This window comes from Lepidothrix coronata, unplaced genomic scaffold (genome assembly GCF_001604755.1).
Source record: "Lepidothrix coronata isolate B3197 unplaced genomic scaffold, Lepidothrix_coronata-1.0 Scaffold219, whole genome shotgun sequence".
Taxonomy (NCBI): domain Eukaryota; kingdom Metazoa; phylum Chordata; class Aves; order Passeriformes; family Pipridae; genus Lepidothrix; species Lepidothrix coronata.
Window position 1 is genome coordinate 1,221,594 of NW_016690399.1, and position 19,551 is coordinate 1,241,144.

General features: G+C 51.7%; 1 protein-coding gene across 1 annotated transcript in view; it reads right to left on the reverse strand.

Annotated features, from left to right (window-relative positions):
• Nucleotides 1–534: 534 nt before the first annotated feature.
• TMPRSS9 (transmembrane protease, serine 9) overlaps nucleotides 535–19,551 on the reverse strand; it is a 23,906-nt gene continuing 4,889 nt past the window's right edge. The window contains exons 2-19 of the mRNA XM_017833690.1: nucleotides 17,026–17,176; nucleotides 14,963–15,090; nucleotides 14,432–14,499; nucleotides 13,834–14,009; nucleotides 12,683–12,724; nucleotides 11,554–11,725; nucleotides 11,070–11,344; nucleotides 10,769–10,905; nucleotides 9,261–9,573; nucleotides 8,259–8,430; nucleotides 6,252–6,523; nucleotides 5,437–5,573; nucleotides 4,533–4,890; nucleotides 4,328–4,444; nucleotides 3,528–3,699; nucleotides 2,938–3,203; nucleotides 2,269–2,405; nucleotides 535–1,785 (exon numbers count right to left, since the gene is read on the reverse strand). Of these exons, the coding sequence (XP_017689179.1) occupies nucleotides 1,624–1,785; nucleotides 2,269–2,405; nucleotides 2,938–3,203; nucleotides 3,528–3,699; nucleotides 4,328–4,444; nucleotides 4,533–4,890; nucleotides 5,437–5,573; nucleotides 6,252–6,523; nucleotides 8,259–8,430; nucleotides 9,261–9,573; nucleotides 10,769–10,905; nucleotides 11,070–11,344; nucleotides 11,554–11,725; nucleotides 12,683–12,724; nucleotides 13,834–14,009; nucleotides 14,432–14,499; nucleotides 14,963–15,090; nucleotides 17,026–17,161 (3,240 nt within the window). The 5' untranslated portion in view covers nucleotides 17,162–17,176 and the 3' untranslated portion in view covers nucleotides 535–1,623. The remainder of the gene's footprint in view (nucleotides 1,786–2,268; nucleotides 2,406–2,937; nucleotides 3,204–3,527; nucleotides 3,700–4,327; nucleotides 4,445–4,532; nucleotides 4,891–5,436; nucleotides 5,574–6,251; nucleotides 6,524–8,258; nucleotides 8,431–9,260; nucleotides 9,574–10,768; nucleotides 10,906–11,069; nucleotides 11,345–11,553; nucleotides 11,726–12,682; nucleotides 12,725–13,833; nucleotides 14,010–14,431; nucleotides 14,500–14,962; nucleotides 15,091–17,025; nucleotides 17,177–19,551) is intronic.

Genomic DNA, 19,551 nt, shown 5'->3' on the forward strand with positions numbered 1-19,551 from the left:
CTCCTGAAAAGCTGGGTTTATGCTGTATAGTCAGCAGTGGGTACAGCAGCTGCAAGAGGAGAGTGTTGGAGATTAACAGTGCCTGGGTCTCTAGAGAGAGGTTTTTTGAAATCCCTCCTTTTGGAGATCTGCATTTTATAAAAGATTTCACTGTTTGCTGGGACATGGAGACAGATGAAGGATGTTGTCTCCATACCTGCTGGGACATTCAAAGGGATGTGCCAGAACCTGATTTCATTTAATCTCCCAGTGTGGTGGCTTCTATAAAGGGACTAAAGTGTTCTTACACAAGGTAAAGTGAGGAGATAATTGGGTATTTGAACTTACTGAAACTGGAGTTTCCCTTCTAGATTGTCAGAATGACTACTTGAAAATAAAGTGCTTTCAGCCGTGTTTGCTTAGGGGCCTTTTTACTTTTATTTATGGCTGTATGAATTTTGTGGCACTGGCTGTGCAGCAGTCCCATCCCACTTCATTCATGGGACCATCCCACAAGTGTTGCAGCCATGGATCTGAACCCACGTGGAGCTCAGCCATGCCTGGAAGCCAGGTCTCCCACCTTGCTGGCTGGGAAGGTGGTGGATCTCACTGCCAGCTGGGTTGAGACAGAAGAAACCTCTTGCTATGCCCAGATGCAGAGCTTAAGCACCAAAAATGAGGAAGGGGTCTGGGGTACAAGCAGCTGTTCAGTTTTGGTGGCTGAATCTATGGGGAGATGTCTAAGTCTGCCCAAGACTTGGCACATGAGCTCTGCAGCAGTTTTTTTCTTATGAACAAAGTTGTCTGCCTGTCATATTCTGGCTGGTGGGACCTGACCTCCTACTGAAGGAGTTACATCCTTGCACCCTATGTCAGCACTCTGAATTTTTCCCACCTAGCTTAACCAGAGCAGTGGTCTGTATGACCATGCCTTAATCAGTTTAATCACCTGTTCCCTGGTGCAAAAGGAGCTGGGGGGAGGTTGGGTGGGTGGGGGGTGTATGGAGGGTGTAGAGAAGCCTGTCTTGATCCTCTAGTACAGATCAGGGCCTTTGCAGTCTGAACTCCAAGCGTTTCAGTCCTGTCTTCTCTTGGGATCAAATGGTGAGCCAGAAGGTCATCACTGAGCTCTCAGGCACTGAGTGAAAACAGCAGCACACCCTTCCCAAAAGCCACTGCACAGCACAGCAGCTCCATCAAGGCAGTGAGGTCTGAGGCTTCTGCAAGGGCATAACTTTGGGCTGGGACGAAGTTCACCAGTCTCTTGGCTTGGCTTTGGGATGACAGCTCATAGGCAGAGGTCAGCCAAACTCCATGAATATCTGCCAGATGTTTCGGGCACCCCTCCAACTAGAAAGGTCATGTTTTAATCCGTAGGATGTTTGGCCAGGTCTTACATTGGGACAGGCCTCATTTATTTATGGAAAATGTCTAGAATTGGTACCTTTCTATGCAAAGCAGTTATCAAATGCCCTGGTGTGTCACAACCAGCGGGTCACACAACACTGGCACGTGCTTAATACCTGCAAGGCCATCTTCACCCCTTTGCAACATCACAAAAATGTACAACAGCTGAGGGATTAGTGCCTCCTCTGGCAGTTACTCCTCTCATTCGTTGCCTTCCCTGAGTGGTGAAATGCAGTTTCAGAGCTTGAGGTTCTGCGCAATCCAGCCCTGGACAGCTGTGACTTTGGTGTAGACACCAGGGAAGTATGGCCTGGCACAGCCATAGCCCCAGCTTGTGATTCCTGCTAGAAACCACTTCCCTGAGGGTTCCTTACATGCCAGGGGCCCGCCTGCATCGCCCTGCAGAGAGAGGAAAAGGGTACAGTATCAAGCCAGAGGCAGCCCAGCTCCCCCAGCTTTGAGATGTTCTTTCTCTCTGGGACATGGGCATTTGCTGTCCTGCTCCCCACTTCCCCAGGAGCCACATTCCAAGCTAGAGGACTGCTCAGTGATGTACCTGCATGAACATTGTGAGGTTGGGGTTCTGGAACGTGGAAGAGTGTGTTTGGAGGTACAACAGGATCATGGAATAGGCTCCAAGGCATCCCCGTGGTCCTTTGCTTGGCATTACCTCTGTGTGGGTTTCCCTGACCTGTCATGGGTCGGTGTATGCACGAGGTGTATGCAGGATGGACGTGGATAAAGGCAACAGCCATGAGGGATGGACAGACAGCTGAGCTGGGGGAGGCAGGGCCCTCCTGAGGGAATATAGCCTGGGGACTTTGCACAAACTTGCTCTGTCCCAGCCCTGTCCCAGCCGCAGTGTTTGCTGCTCTCACTCACTGAACAGCTGTCGACGGTGCCCTGTGGGAAACCAGCACACACCATCCTGCTGCTGATCTGGACAGGGTAGAACTTTTTGCAGGCCTGGTCTCCGATCATGTTCACTGCTGCTTTTTGCAGATGCTTTGACATGAGACCTGAGGAGACAAGTATTGATGTTAAAGGGGCGCAGAGCACGTGAGAAGCAGAAGCGTGTGTAGCGGTGGGGTCTCTGCAGCCTTACTTGCTGGCCAGAGGGAGAGACCTGCTCTGGGAAAGTCAGTCAGGCCTGGTTCCTCCCCAGCAGAGCAAGCACAGAAAGGTCCCTTGAGTGTGTACTTTGTCCAGCAGCTCAGCTGACCAGATACAAATGGCACTGGGTCCTTGTGCTGCAGGAGCAGAGCTGGAGCAGCTGCTGTGGGGATGGGGAGTGTAGTGGCTGCCATGTAGAAAGCTTGGGAAGGCTCCAAGAGGGCAGAGGTGTGGCTAAATGGACGAGTACAGTGCATGGTGGCAGGGGAGGAGATGGTAGTGATACCAGGCCTTGCACAGCTTGGTGTTCCCTGCAGGGTCCGGCCTGGCCTGGGGAGTGCTTGGGACAGTGGTGTTTGGAACTGTAGGTGTTGAAGTGTGCAAGGTAGGTGGCCACTGTGGCCATCATGGATGTGAGGGGGCCCTCTCAACCAGTACCTCCTTCCTTTGTGGAGCCCCAGCCTGTGATGAAGCATCTGGCCCCTTCATGGAAGATGTGAGAACTGTCTGGGAGACAAATCGGTCTGATGGTGTTGCTGAACTTGACAGGTGTGCTCAGCTCTAGCAGTGCCACATCATAGTCCAGGCTGTAGATGTTGTAAAAAGGGTGCTTGTAGATACGGAATATTTTCTCCATTTTGCCATCGGTGCCACTCAGGAAGGGTGTTCCTAGAAAGGCCACCCACATTTTGGGGTCACTGTAACTGCAGAAAGACAGCAAACCTGGCTGTTAGGAGCACGGCCTCACAAGGAGGGCCATTCCTCCTCTTGTGGGGCTGGGATGCACTATGGCCACACCTTGTGAGGGCAGGGCCCCTGTCTCCAGCACACTGGGCACCCCCAGGTTTTGCTCCACTCATTCTTCTTCCCACTTACCTGCAGGGGCACACCTGTGATAGGGACCGTGTGCCTCTCACGGGGCACAGCATCCCAGCCACGGTGCTGGACCGTGAGGGAGGGTAAGGCAGGTGGGCTGCTGGGACTGGGGCCAAGAGCCAGCTGGCTTCATTAGCCCACCTCAGACTTACATGTCGAAGCAGTGGGCTGCAGAGAGCAGCCAGCGGTCAGCAATGAGGACAGCCCCGCACTTGTGCTCCTTCCGCCGAAGCCACAGACTGACTTGCCAGGGCCACTCCCCTCGAGCTGCGCCGCTGCCACCCACGATCTTGCTGAAGGCCAGAGCAGTTGTTTGGCCACAGTCTGGGACAGAGGAAGAAGCACCGTGGTTTTAAATAAACATAAGTGGAAAGGGGTGTGTGCCTGCCTTCCACAGCCCCTGCCGTGGGACAGCCTTGTGGGGCAGCAGGATGTGATGAATTCCATTCACCCAGCTGAAGCAAGGCTTGGCAGACGGGGTATGGTTTGTGAAATTGTTATCACAGATCACACCTTCCAGGGCTGTGGTATGTGAGGAGGGAACGTTTGGATGGACTGGCTGAGCTGTCACACAGCAAGGAATGTGCAGACCAAGGAGCAGTCCCAGGGATGACAAGACATTTTCTGGGCTGCCATGTTGTGCAGAGTTGTCTTGCCACCTTTGTGCTACCAGACTGACTGGCTGGTGTGCTGGAAATGGTTTCTAATACTTGTAGCAGAGGAAAAGAGGCCACATCTTCTGGCAGAAAATTTAGACCCTGCTCATCCAGCTTTATCTTGGTTTAGATTCTGGCAGAATAAGGAGGACCTGGACTACAGTGGGCTGGCCCAGGCCCCCAGCGTCCAGTGTGGGGCCCAGGACAGCCAGTGTGAGTGTGATGGGTTGCACTGGGGAGTCTGGGCCGTGCAGACCATGGCTGGCAGCAGCCACAGGCTGCAGAGCAGGACTCACCGCAGTTGCGCTCGTCGAAGCCGTTGCTGCAGTCCACAACACCATCACATTCAGGATTCTCTTTTCCAATACACACCTTGCTGGAACACTTGAAGGTGAAGCTGGTACAAGGCACCACTGGAAGGGAATAACCCATGGCCTGCTCAGTACTCCCTGTGATGGAGGCCTCCTACCAACATGTCAGTACATCTGTCATCAGTGTTACCTGGGGCTTGGGTGGGCTTGGCAGGTTTGGTTGTTCTCAGATCTTCAGAGTTTTCACTCGTGTTTGTGCTCATCTTCGTTCCCAGGGTGGTTCTGCTGGTTGGACTTGCAGCTGTTGTGCTGGGCTGGGTGAAGATGGCTGTGCTGGAAGTTCTGGTGATGGCTGAACTGGAAGGAATGCCTGTGCCAGGACTGGGCAACTGTGAGATGGTGTCCAGGATCCAGTCTGTGAGTTTGGTAATTCTGGAGTACACACCAGGTTTCATAGCCTGGGCACAACCATATCCCCAGCTCACAATGCCAGCCAGGTAAAACACTCCTGGGGTCACCTCACAGGCCAAGGGCCCACCTGAATCTCCCTGCAGAAGAAGCAAGGCAATGGCTGCTCAGTACAGTCTCCCCCAGACAGGTCTACAAGGAGCTGCCCCTCAGCCACACCAGGAGCATTTAGCTACCCCCAACTCTTCTTTCTTCAGCCTTGGGTCTGTCTGCTGCCATGCAGTGTGTGTGCAAGGCACGAGTCAGACACTGAAGGTGGGGTCAGTGGCTCAACCTGGCTGCACAGATACGAGTGGCATTTGTCCTGAAAGTTCATAGCTCCTGTCAGCACAGCCACCACCAACTGCCCAGGTCTCACTGCCACTGGAGGAGACCTGCTTCATCCAGCATTCATCTGGCCAGACAGAGCAGTGGGATGTTGGTTTAAGTCGTTCTCAACTTGGTGGAGCTTTATACAGTTTTCTAAATCTCCAAGGTAGCGCGCTGGGTTTTTTGTCCTAAGGTGTATATGAATTGCACAGCTCAGCCACAGCAGCCTCAGTAAATATTTCACAAGGATCTGCTGAAGGCAGAGTTAGCCCAGCTTTCTGAACAGTCCACACAGTAGAGAAATCCCACACTCTTACCTGGCATGAGTCTACCATCCCCTCCAGGAAGCCAGCACAGATCATTCGGTCAGTGAGGGAGAAGTTGTAGAGGAAGTCGCAGGTGTTCTGGTCTATGATGGCCACAGAGGCTTTCTGCAGGATCTCGGGCTTGGTGGCTGCATGAAAAACATGGGATTAGTGAGTGCAGCAGAGGAAAGTGGGAACTAATGGATTTTAGACTGACAACACAAATTTTGGGAAAACAGGCTCTAATCCCACATGAGAATTGAGTCCTAGAGGACCTATTTTCTCAGCAACCCTGAAGCTGCACCCCAGGGTGCAGTTCTGTGTCTGTGCTAAGGATCCTGCACCCAGCTGTGTCCCGTGGTCCTGACAGCTTGTGGGTTCCTGGTCAGCTGGGCTTCTTTGGTAGCACATGTGCCACTCTCAGGCCTTCTCCCTGCAGTGGGATCTTTGCTTTTTCCAATTGCTTGGAACATCTCTGTGACTGAGCGTGGCTGCTGTGGCTGACATTCCGTCCTGCCAGAGCTGCAGCAGGCCCTGAGCCAGTGCCTGACTCTTGCTTGGCATGGTAGAGCTACTGAGAGGAGCCCAGCAGGTTTCTCCTGGTTCCCACCAAGCTGCTCTCTCAATTTTCATGTTTGCTGGTGACTCCTAAATAACTGTGGTTTAAGGCAATGCTCTGTGTGCCTTTGTTTTCGCTTATTCTTGTGTTTCTGTCAGTTCCTGACTGTCCCCGTTGCTGTCCCCTGTCCTGGACTGTGGGTCACAGTGGCACAGGCTTTGCTGCTCAGGGTGTCACTGCCCCAGGGCACATCAGCATCACTGCTTACCATTCCCTTCCTGGAGGTCTCCCCACCCAGAAATGAGGCATTTCTTGCCAACAGGAAACTTCTGCACAGCAGGTGGGAGGCACACAGGCTGGATGTATTTGTTGAAGACAAGAGGTCTTGCCAGCTCCAGTACAGCCACATCAAAGTCCAGAATCATGGGGCTGAAGAGGGGGTGTGGGATCACTCTTGTTACATTGACTTTCACTGCATTCTCGTCTGTTCCATTTAGTGATGTTGTTCCCATGTAGGCTTCAATCTCTTCTGGATTTGTCCTGCAAACACGTAATTCTAAACATGCATGCTCACACACAGATGATTGCAGACAGTTTTACATGATCAGCACACAGCAGAGCAGCCCTACTAAGTCAGGCCCAAAGAACAGTTGCCAGCAGCGGCAGCTGTTGGATATCTCCTGAAAGCAAATGAACGTGTAGTAATAATCCTCTCCTTACCTCCAGAAATTTATGATTTCAGGACTGTTCTGGTACACAGGTTGTGTCTCTGTATTCAGTAGGTCTTGATGGATTTTGGGGTTTTATTTGGATTTTTCTAAAGTTGTGTTTTATTCTTTTTTTTTCACCCTATGTGAATTTCAAATATTCATCTTAATGACATTTATTAAGAACTGCTTCCTTTTGATTGTTTTCCACCTGCTTTTGGTGGGTTTGACTCTTAAAAAAAGAGTCAAAGGGCATCCCCTAATTGTACCCTTCATCATTGCACAGTCCCATCACACTTTCCCTTCCCACCAGTTGTTTTTTTTCCCAGGTCTAGTCTGATCTACTGTGTCTTGCTGGTTATGGTGCTGTTCCACACCCAGCTCATCCCCGAGCCTTGTGTTCACCTTCACACAGTGTTACTCCAGCCCTGTGTGGAGGTTGGTGTGCTGTGGATTACCACCAACATCCTGCTCATCTCCCTCGTTCTTCGAACTGTTACTGCATTCCTGTGCTCTTTAACCACCCCTGCCCACAGCACTGCTGCTCTCAGGGCAATATCTGAATGTTTCTGACCTCTTGTTTTGAATGGCAACACTCAGATGGAGATGGATGGAGATAGCTGATGGAGACCCACCCCTGTCCACAGACAGACAGCACTGCTGGTTTTGCTGTGTGCCTCGTTTCACACCTTACATTTCACTCACTGCTTTATTGCCCAGCTGTTAAATGCATGAGATTGTCTTGAAATCCTTCTCAGTTAGTTCCCCACCCTTTCTGCCTTCAGGAATTTATTCCTGACAAACGTTATCCTCTTGCTACTCATTTCTTTATCTGGGCTCCTTACAAATCTGGGCTTAGGCTCTTGCAGAACAGAACACACCATTTTCCCTTTACCAGCTGACCACGTGTCTCTATTTTGTATATTACAGACAATTTTTAAGGTTAAATTTATTAAAGAAACTCTCGTGGCATCTGTCCTTTTCCACCCCCTCTTAGATGTGTTGTCCTTGCTCCCTGCCCAAGCTGGGGTAACTGTCAGAGGACAGAAATTGTGTGAACAATTTCTATTGCATTTCTGAGACTTTTGCCTTGCCATGGCTGGGTGCAGACAGTAAAAAATACTACACCACTAAAATGGCTACAAGAGCTAAGTTAGAACAAAGGTGGATTCATGCCACATGCCAAGGAGGAGTTTTGGCAGGTGAATAAAGTTTTCTCATCTCCTATGACCACCTGTTGTGATCCAATTAGCAGTGGACAGCAAAGTATGTTTTCCTTATGTATCCAATGTAGTGTGAACAAGAACTAAGCTTCATGACCAGTACATAAACTGCCTTTCTTCTAATAAAGCTGACATTTTGCCAACCATAATGGTCTGTGAGCATTATGTTCGTGCCTCTCCACTGATAGGTAACCCCTCTCTGCGTCATCCCAACCTCCCCACAAAACCCCCTTTACTGTGAATCTCTGGTTATAGCAAAAATTAATGTCTTGTTTTGTGGCTCCAGTGCCACGCTGTGGTTTTGGCAGCACAGCTCTGTGGGGAAGGGCAGGGATGGGCTCTCACTCGTTGAAGCAGTGAGCTGCCGACAGCAGCCAGCGGTCCCCGATGATGGTGGCTCCACAGAAGTGCCTCGAGTCCTCTTTTAGGCTGACTTGCCAGGGGATCTCTCCTCTGGAAGCATCTGTTCCTCCCACGATCTTGCTGGGTTTAGAGAACCCAGGTCGTCCTCCACACTCTGAACAAAGTCAAAGCATGACTTGTGAGTACTCCTAGCAGGAGACAAGCAAGGAGAGACTTTTGCTGTCTCTAACCAGTAAGTCTGAGCAGGGACAGGTCAGGGTTGAGGTGTGAGGATCTACCCAAGCCCTGTCTGCTGATCATGGCAGGGCCTGATGGTGGCTGTTTTCACCTGGGCTTTCACACTAACTGCTGTTCTGCATCTTGCTCTTGGCAAATCCTCAATCCTGGGCCTTTCTCAAAGGCAGAGTAATCAACAGCTCTGTGCCTCTTAGCCTTGCCATTACAGATAAAACCTTAATCCTAAATGTAGAAAAATACCTTACATCTGCATCTCCCTGCAGAGCTGCTGGGGGCTCTTGGAGCAGACAGGTCATCCTACAGACACCTGCCCTCCTTCCCTTCAGGGAGGAGATCTGTGTCTGCTGTGAAGGTGCAGCCACAAACTTTGAGCTGTGGGGAGATCCACAGGTGGCAAACAAAAGTCAGTGGTCAACAGGAAAATACTTTCAGACACTGCTGTGCCTTAGTGCCCTGCCCTGGACCTGCTGGAGCAGACGAGTCACTCAGATGAGATTGCACAGTCAGTCACACAAGCAAAGGAACTGCATGGAACTGCACAGGTACTGAGTGACTTTGCCAGGCTGCTCTTGTCTGAGCTGGGACAGCCACACAGTGTCACATGTGCCTTGGCCTTAGTCCTTAGGCAAGGGTTGTGGGGCTCACCCTACAGAAAGTCAGCTCAGCTCAGCAAAAGAAGGAACCTGGCATTTGGAGCTGTATCTGCCACTCTTCCTGCCAAGGTGCACCACTCATGGGTGCTCATACCTTGTGGTCTCCCTGCAGTCACTGGCCTGCTGGCAGCTGGGGCTGGTGAGGTGGTGGAGGTTCCTCTGATGGTGTTGAGCTCTTCAGCACTGACCACATTACTGTTGGTACTGGAGTGTATCAGAGGGACAATGTGGGCTGTGGAGCTGGGGAAGGCAGAAATAGCATCCAAGATCCAGTCTCTGAGTTTGGTAACACGTGTGTAAACCCCAGGCCTCCTGGCTTCAGCACATCCAATCCCCCAACTCACGATTCCCGCCAGGAAAAACCTGCCAGATGGTTCTTGGCAAACCAAGGGCCCACCAGAGTCACCCTGCAAGAGAAGCCAGATGGTGAGCTCTCCCTGGGGATGCACTGAGCTCTCCCTGGCCACCTTCAGCATCCCTCTGGGGTCTCTCTGTCCCTCTGTATCTCAGCTCACTTCATATTTGCTCCAACCTAGTGATGACTGGAGCATCTCCTGTGCTGGCCTTTGGCTGCTCCTCCATGTGGGCACACTGTCCTTCTATTAAGTAGTAGCCTTGTGCCATTGATATGCCAGAAGAGCACAGGGACATCCTCTATAAAATAAAGGGTTTAGCATTTCTAGTGCTTTAATCATTCATTAAATTGTTGCTCTTAAAGGTCAAGCCCAGCAGCCCGTACACAGACAGATGATGGGTGTTCATTGCCTGATACACAGCCCAGGGTGACCATGCTGATCTTTGCATGAGCTTTTCTTGATTTGGCCTATGGTTCATGGTCAATTCTTTGTTATTGTGGGGCCCTGAGAGTGTCACTGATGGACATGTGGTGTCTGTGAAGCTGGCAGTGCCTCCTGGGGGTGACACTGCTCTAGATCAATAATGAATAACCAGATGGGTCATGTTGCTCATCCATCCTTGGATCTTCCATTGTAGGCCCCTTCTCTGGTGTTTGTGTTGTATTTGGTCCAGAAATAAGAAGCACTACCACCAGAGCAGTGCAGTTTTGCTCAGCTGGTGGCTGCAGGTTTGAATAGCTCTGCCAAGCCACAGGGACAGCTCTGGAAATCACAGCCCTCCTCCCACATCACAGTTCTCCTCTCTCCACTGTGAAAGGCAGGGCTGTCTCCAGGTCCCCACTTGCAGTTCCAGGCTGGATAAAGGCTAACTAAAGAAAACACTCTGTTGTTCACCAAAAACTGTTGTGTATATTTTAGTTTCCAGTGCTGCCCTTCGCCATCTGGACTGTGACCCAAGGACCTGCCTGGTACATTGGTAGGGCCAGCCCTGATTACAGCTCGGGAAGTAGAGAAAAATAGTTAATTATCCAAAAGATTAAGCAGCAGTGCCCTCCTCTAAGCACTAGAGAACACCCTCATTTGTGTCTTCTGCAGTCCCTGAGCTTGGGTCCAAGGCACAGCCTCAAACCTCAGGGGGGAACCATGACCACAGTGTCAGATCTGCTTCTTGAAGTGTCCCTTGGTGCATACTGAGAGGAAAAGACTCGTGTGGGGAGCTGTGCCAGCTTCCCTGAGCAAAGCTTACCTGGCAGGAGTCAACCTTCCCCTCCAGGTAGCCAGCACACATCATCCTGTCCGTGAGGACGTGGCTGTAGAGGCTGGAGCACAGGTTCTGGTCCAGCAGCTCCACTGTTGCTTTCTGCAGGAACTCGGGTTTCACCACTGAACGAGAAAGACCCGACTGTGAGCTCAGCTCAGGGAGCCCTGCAGGGGACCAGCAGCCCCAGGTACAGCCATCCCAGCTGCCCTGAGTTCCCCTCCCCGGGGCCTCCTGCCCCACTCACACCCCGCCGTGTCTCCTCTGCTCCCTGCCCCGCTTTGCTTACAGAAATCCTCCTTGAGGTAGCCCCAGCCAGAGATGAGGCACTTCTTGCTGGCTGGGAAGTGATGGCCTGCGTCTGGCAGGCACACGGGCTGGATGTACTTGGTGAAGGTGACAGGTCTCTTGAGCTCCAGCACAGCCACATCATAGTCAGCTGTGTCGGCGTTGTAGGAGGGGTGTGGGATGATCTGTGCAATGTCCATTTTCACCGCGCTGCTGTCGGAGCCTCTGAGGGAGGTGGTCCCTGTGTAAGCTGCCCACATGGCTGGGTCCTGAAACCTGGAGGAGACACGGCAGGGACTGGGTGAGCCTGCAGACACAGCACTGTCCTGCAGACCCCAGCTGCCTCCTGCCCATCCTGCCATCCACTGTATGGAAACTCCCCATACTCCCCGTGAGGGAAACCAGGCATGATGGGGCAGTGTGGGGCAGAGATGGCAGGTTTGGAAAGGAGAGGGAGGGAGGGAGATAGTGTGACTAGAACTTACTCAGTAAAGCAATGAGCAGCAGACACCAGCCACTTCTCCGTGAGGATTGCAGCCCCACAGAAGTGCTCGTTGTTCTCTCGCAGGCTGACTTGCCAGGGGAACTCCCCTCTGGATGCCTCTGAACCTCCAACTATCCTGCTGGCAGTCTGCATGGCAGGGCGGCTCCCACAGTCTGAAAGGGATGAGAGAGCCAGTGCATCAGGATCCTGCCTCTGTGCCCCAGCACCACGGACCTGGGGGCAAGTGGGAGAAGCTGCTTCAGCTTCATGCGTGCTCCCAGCACATGCTCAAACAACAGGACAGTGCCTGGGATGTCACAGGCCAGGCTTGGAAAGAGCACTGCAAAGCACTGGCCCATCACAGCATCCTCCCTGAAACTCTTCTAGAGCGAGAAATTCTGGGGAGAAGCATCTTGACTAGTTTGACAGTCTCATCCACTGCCTCATGATGTGCTCCCAGCAGCTCATGGGTGTTGTCCATCATGTGGCCCATGTGGCTCTCGTCCATCATGCCAGGCCACCAGGAAGGTGTCCCTTATCACAGCTGGTGGTGGGACCAAGGTGTTTCTCAGGGCCCAGCTCCCCTCATCCTCACACAGGCATCTTGTATTGGCTTGAAAAGTCATCCTGTGTCCTTGACTCTCCTCAGTGCCTGGAAGCCAGTGGTGTCACACCTGTCACAGTCTGCAGCAGTGCACTGTGGCCTGTCCCCCACTGTCCTGGAGACCTGCTGTGAGACTCACCACAGCCCCTTCCCTCAGAGCCATCAGCACACCCTGCCTGCCTGTCACAGTTCTTTCCACATGCACTGGGTGTTGCAGCAGGTGACTGTGTCTCCAGGGCAGCTCCCTGGGGACAGCAAGGCTTGAGTCATTCCTGTCTTCTGCAGCCCACCCAGCAGCTCTGCCCTGGCTTCCCCAGGGGCATCCACCATGGGGCAATGTCATCATCACTCTGCTCCCTGGCAGGGCCGGAGTCCCTCTGGGATGGTGCCAGGAGCAGAGCTGCAGCTCTTGCTGAGCTTGCAGGGCCCTGGGCCACCAGGTTATGAACAAGATTTCTGCATCCAGGCTGCTGGTGAGGAGGAGGCTGCAGAGTGCAGGTTGCTCTTCCTGCTGCCTGGCTCTTACCTGATTTCAGTCCAGATCTGTGGGGAGAAACCTTGCTGGGACCTGTGACAAAGCAGAAGGAATAGGAATCAAAAAGGGCAGCCCATCCAGGAGCTCTGGGGACTGTGCTGTTCCCAGACTGGGGCTGCTGCAGGCTTTGCTGCATCATCTTCTCCTGCCTTTCCCTGCCCCATGGCCAGTGTGAGCTCCTGGCCTGGGCCCCTGCTGGGGAACCCTGCTCAGCCATGGAACAGGGGAGGAGCAGCCACCTACAGCTCTGTGGGCTTTGGGTGACTCCAAGTACAGGGATGAATTCCCAAAAGCAGTGAGCTGCCTCCTAGGAGCAGACTCTGGGTCTGAACCTATGCAGGACTGTTGCCTAAAGCCAAGGGGAGTCTGTGCACCCTCCACCTGGGCTGCACAAGGCTCCTGAAGATCCAGGGATCCTGCCCATTGTGGCAGAGGGAGCTGCAGAGGAGCCCACACCTTCATGTTTCCCAGGCACATGTTTTTTTAAATCTGCTGGACCTGAAGTCCTACAGTCACAGGCAACTCCACAGTCACTGAAGGAAAGGAGAAATTTTTGTCAGGTGGTTTCAGAAAATAATTCAAATATGAGAAATATCTACCTAAGCTGTAATTATTGCTACAACTCCGAGGGCTGCCTAAGGACTGCTGTGCACTTGCAGGTACAGACAGCTCAGCAATTAGCCTCCCAGAGCTCAATCCCCTGTCCCTTAGGCTGGTTCTGGGTGCTGCAGGAAAAGCCAAAGAAACTGCAATTTATACTTTAGGCTCTGTAGTTGCTGTGAGCCCCTCAAGCTGCTCTTGCAGGGCAGAGCAGCAGGACAGCATTAGTGCTGGAGAGGTATCTGGGTACCCCACAAATGTTTGTTGAGCAGCAGGCAAGACCTAGGCTGGTCTCTGCTGCTGTGCAGTGAAGCTGGGAGCCAGGCAGGGCATTCCATTGTTTTGTTGGGTGCCTGGCAGCACCCCCATTTCCAGAATTGCTGCTGGGCACGAAGCCTTGACTGCACATCCAGAGCTGAAGCCCTGCAACAGTTTGGCTCTCTGAGACACAGATGGTGGCTTTGCTGTGTGACCTTGGGTGGCAGCAGCCCCAGCACTGGGCACCCTGCTCTGCCTGCCTGGCAGTGGTGGGAGGGCTGTACCTGTGAGAGAAGCTGAGGAGATGGTCCCGTAGGCAGCCAGGGACAGACCCTGCCTGCGCAGGGCAGCTGCCAGCCCGTGCCTCAGAGCCTCCTCCTCCAAGGTGGAGCTCAGGGGCTGGGAGTCCTGGGGGGCGAAGAAGAGGCGGAAATGGACGATCACGCTCGAGTTTCCATTCCTGCTGGGAGACAGGGAATTAATGGGGACATTAATTCTCCACAATCAGCACAGGCTCCTGTGCTCCCTGCCTACAGGGAACTGAAGGGAAACAAAACTGACTCTTAATAATGTGATTCTTAATAATTTAAGGTTTTCCTGGAGATGTTCTCTGGGTTGAAATGGTCATTTGTGGGTTTTTTTGGCCCAAAGCTGTGGTTGAACAAGCCATTTCCCTCTGCCTTTCTGACTGTGCTTCCAAATGAAAGAATCCAGAACACTGCTGCAATCCCAGAAGAAAATCCGGCCTTGATCAAAAACCAGTTTCTCTTTGTACTGGTTTTGAACAACAGCACAGGTGTGAGCTCACCTTCTTGGTAAGGCCTGTCAGGATGCCCTGAAACATGAGCTGCAGAGTCTGCAGAGGCAGCTGCCTACACTCACCTATAGCCCAGGATAGTGCAACCAGTGCAGCTCCAGTCCAGCTGGGAGTCCTGCAGACTGGACAGAAACTGCAAAGCAAAGAGTGATGGTCACACACTTACTGCACAGAAGACCCCAGGGAGGTGGGACTAGATTATGCCTGGGATTTTGCAGGCAGCTGGAGCTGTTGAAGGATCTTCTCTTGCCTCTGCAAGGCAGCAGAAGCAGCCACGTCCAGCTCATGTCTAACCCTTTTCCCACCCTGGCTCAGGGCATGAGGCAGTACATCCCCTTTTTATGCTTTCCTACCTCTTTTTCAAGGAGCAGGTGTGAGCACACACCTCCCCCACCACAAATGCCTCTCAGGGCCCTGACAGGGCCTCTCAAAGTGCAGCTCAGTCCCACAGTGTACCCTGCTGATGTTTAAGAAGTCCTAGTTTCCCTCCTGCCCTTGGCATCCAGATCCTGCTGAATGAGGACACTCAAGCTTGGCCCTGGTGAACCACCACGGTATTTCCCAAGTATTTTCTTGGAAAGCCCAGATCAACTCACCAGCCTCTCAAGAGCAGGTGTCAGCACCCTGTAGTACTCTGAGTTCTCCGTCTTTAAGCTGCTGTTGAAGATGATTCCTTGCAGCTCCACTGTGTGCTCAAAGCTGGTCTCTCCCGGGGGATAGCAGGCTGCCAGAGAGGGACAGTGTCTGTCAGAGGCAGCTTTCCTCACTGCTTTGGAGCATGGATCTCATCATGCCCTTTAAACCCCCTATTTTGGCAGCGTGACTGTCTCTGACCACCCCGGCTGCCTCGGGGGTGCCCCACGACCACCCTGGGACACCCTGCACACCTGCAGGAATAGCATTTGGCACTGAACTGGTTTGAACTTGAAAATGGTGGATTTTTGTCAAGCCTGAAACAGAAGTTCATGAACAGATGGGTACAGCCTGGCAATCCCAGATTGGCCCTGTCCTTGCAGAAACAGGCTGGGGAAAGGTTTGCTGGGTACTGAAGCCAGCTCAGAAAGGACTGTCCAGGTGGGATCTGTCAGTCCTTTCTGGGGTGCTGGCCTCAGGTGGCATCTGCCATGGGACACCAGAAGCAGCAGGAGGGAGGTGGGAGAGGCAAGGAGATGGTGGTTGTGCTCTGGAGTTGGACAGTAAAACAGGCAATGGTCAGTGGCTGCAAGAGGTTGTGACAGGTGATGGCAGGGGTGGTGAGGTACAGTGACAGGAAATTTGGGAGTCACAGAGAGAGATTAGAGGATAGAATCATTGAATCATGGAATCATTTAGGTTGGAAAAGGCCTCTGAGATCATGGAGTCCAATCATTCCACCAGCACTGCCAAGCCCACCACTAAACCATGTCCCCAAGTGCCACATCTACACCTTTTAAATCCCCACGGGGATGGTGACTCCACCCTGGGCAACCTGTGCCAGGGCTGGATAACCCTTTCAGTGAAGGGGTTTTCCCTAATATACAATCTGGTGCAACTTGAGATCATCTCCTCTGGTCCTGTCCCTTGTTTCCTGGGAGCAGAGCCCAACCCCTACCTGGCTGCACATTCCTGTCAGGGAGTTGTGGAGAGTGAGCAGGTTCCCCCTGAGCCCCCTTTTCTCCAGGCTGAGCTCCCTCAGCTCCCTCACCTCCCTCAGCCTTGTGCTCCAGACCCTTCCCCAGCTCCGTTCCCTTCCCTGGACACTCTCCAGCCCCTCAATGTCTTGTCATGAGGGACCAAAAACTGACCCCGGGATTTGAGGTGGTGCCTCAGCAGTGCCAGCACAGGGGACAGTCACTGCCCTGGTCCTGCTGGACACACTGTGGCTGGTACAAGCCAGATGCCAGTGGCATTCTTGGCCACCTGGGCACACCTGGCTCATGTTCAGTCACTGTCAACCAGCACCCCCAGGCCCTTCTCCACCAGGCAGTTTTCTGGCAGGACCTGGCACTTTGCCTTGTTGACCCTCACACCATTGGCCTTGGCCCATCAATCCAGCCTGCCCAGTTGCCTCTCTGGAGCCTTCCTGCCCTCCAGCAAATCAACACTCCCATCCAGCTTGGTGTCACCTGTGAACTGACTGAGGGTGCCCTCGATCCCCTCATCAAGATAATTGATAAAGATATAAAACAGGGCTGGCTCCAGAGTGGCTCTGGGGAACACCACTGGTCACCAGCCCCCAGCTGGATGTAACTCCATTCACCACCAGCCAGACAGTTTTTACCCATTGAAGAGTGCACCTGAGCAAGCCACGAGCAGCCAGTTTCTCCAGGAGAGTGTGGTGGGAAACAGTGCAGAAGGCTTTACTGAAGTTGGGGTACACTACATTCACAGCCTTTCCCTCATCTACTAGGTGGGTCACCTTGTCATAGAAGGAGATCAGGCTGGTCAAGCAGGACAGGAATAGAGCATACATGTCATGAGACACTGAAGATGAAGTGCTCCAAAGTCACATATTGAGAACATGAGTTGACTACAGCTCTTGTCTGTGTGTGTACATGCAGGAACTTGAGCGCATTTTGTCTTCAGCGGGAGGATTTTGAGGATTTTTGCTATGAACAGTGCAGAGCACTTCTCTTTTGGAGCTGATAAACTGAAAGAACGTACCCAGCTGCACACTCACCCAGCAGGATCCCCAGGCAGAGAGCTGTGGCACTGCCCACCACAGCAGCAGCAGCAGCAACCTTCCAACAGCAGCCTCTCAGCCTCCTTCCCTGAGTGCCTTGTCCTGGCACTTGTCCTGGCTTTATCTGGTCCATGCTTTTTAAGCAGCTCTACAGATGGGCTCTGTGATTAAAAAGAAGAAGAGGAAAAGTATAAGTGAGATGAAACGTGTCGTGGTGGCCATGGTTACCCCAGGAGCTTCAAACATCGCACGAGAAGTGGAAGGACGGGTACACACTGCACTCAGGCTGCACTCTTGATGCACTGAAGATGCCCAGATGGGATATGGTGCTCCAAATGAGATCTCAAAAATGCCAAAAATAGAACAGTTATCTTGCCTTTTTTTTTTAGCCTTGCTAGTACAAGCCAGCCTGCGTTTGGCCTTTATTTGGCCAACATCAACAACTGGGTATCAGCAGGAATGAAACAGCCTGGGATATCCATTGTGATTCCAGCAGTCATTCAGACAGGCTGGTTTCTGCAACAAGCCCGGTGAGACAAGGAGAGGCACTGATTTCCTGTGGCCCTAAAATGTATTAAATAACTGGATTAATATTTCTCCCTCATAGGCAGGGAGAAGACACATAACCCTTCCCTTCAGACTGGGCAGGATAAAGGCTGTCTCAGACAATTTGTTTTGTCAGACTGGAAATCCACAGAAGTCTGACCTTGGCCAAAGGTCCAGAGTTACTCAGCTTCAGAGTGAGTTCTTCGAGGACTCAATCTCTAGAGGCTGGGAAACTTCAGATTTACAGGTGACACCAGAAGGGTCTTGGCAAGGCACAGTCTTCTCTCAAACTTACTCTGCCCTGATCCTGACAGCACCAAGAGCATAAAACCCACTCAGCTCTTCCATCCTCAGTTGCAAAGTGTGTCCTGCCAAGGGACATCTCCCCTGGTCACCTCCTACCCACTCAGAAGGTGCTGTGAGAGGTTGGGCTGCCACAGCAGCAATTCACTCCTGCTGTAAGTCAGGCTGGGACTTCGGGGAAGCCGCAGAGGAACAGCCTTTTCTAATGTAAATGCAGCCAGCAATGAAAGGAAGAGGGGAAGAAAGGCACCCAGGACACGGAGCAGCAGCTCCCTGTTTCAGAGGAGCTTTTCAGTGTTTTCCAAGAGGCGTCAGCAGCTCTTTAAACTGAAGCTTCCAGATAAGAGATTTTAAAAGGTCACTTCTTTGTGAGGCAACAAACAGAGGGAAAGGGGAGAGGAAGGGAGAGTCTGTCCAAGATCCCTCTTTTTTTTCTAGCAGACCTCCCAATATTCTTTTTCAGCTGTCACTGAGCCTGGCACAGACAGGCACTGTGGCCCCTGGTTCCTCTAACAATATCTCCATTTGACAATTCAGCTCTGGCTAAGAGGAGACAGGTAGGGAACATTTTTCTAGTGGTTCTTGTGACCTGAATACATACAGATGAGGGATCCCTCCTCCACTCTTTTCAGTAGGTTTTAGAGCCACTGCCTCTCTTGTAGTGTGCTGAATGTGGGACCTCAGAAATCTAGTCCAGGTCTGCTGACCAGGGCAACAGTGCTCTGACCATCAATGGACCACAAAGGTAGGACAGCTGCACCTGAGAAAAAAATTAACACCACAGACAAAACTGGCTCTGGCTGGGTGTTTTTTTAACAACACAGTCTTGGCTGCATATAAAAGTCATATTACAATAACAGGCACCTGGAACCCTAGAAAGAAGTTTATATTAGTGATTGCAGAGGCATTTTAACTGGAAAAAATAAGAGTATTTAGAGAGCATTTTACTTCACAAAACAATCAAAACTTGTCTTTGCTCTCTCTTTTAGCATAAGGAAAGTTTAGTTTCTTTTGTTGTGAGTGATGTGAGTTAAAAAAAATAAAAGGACATATAAATGTAAAGCCCATTTTGTAAGAGTGAAGTAGAGATTGTAATTTTTTTACTGAAAATAGTAAGGACTAATCTGTAAATACATAATGGAGATCTGTAGCAAGGAGCTACACACAGTGAAAAACACTGTGGCATAAAATCAGAGGAGCAAAAAGTAAATTTTTTTGGTGGGGCAGAAACTAGGAAAGTATTAACAGTCAGAGGAGCACGAGTTTCCAGTAGGAATTTTGAGAAAAAAAATGATTTTTCTGTCAGCTCATAAATTGATTATAAAATACGATGCCCCTGACAGCAGGGGGTGGGGAACTCTGACCTAAGAGAGTCCTCTCTGTCCTGTCTCAGGGAGGTGACTTTCCACCGCTCCATTTTAGCAGGGAAGGCACATCTGATGTGCTGCAGAGAGTCAGCAAGAGCTGTTCTGTGACCGTCACCACCTCCAGCTGCCCCCGAGGATCTGCTGCCGTGCTGGGAGGTGGCAGCCCCGGGTTTTGTTTTCTCTGTAGGAACCTGGACTTTGCTCTAGGGCAGCCTTGAATCATCCCATAGGATTTCCTTGGAAGACATATTTTGTAAATTACAAAATATTAGGTAATACTGTAAAAATATTCATTTATCCAGTTAGC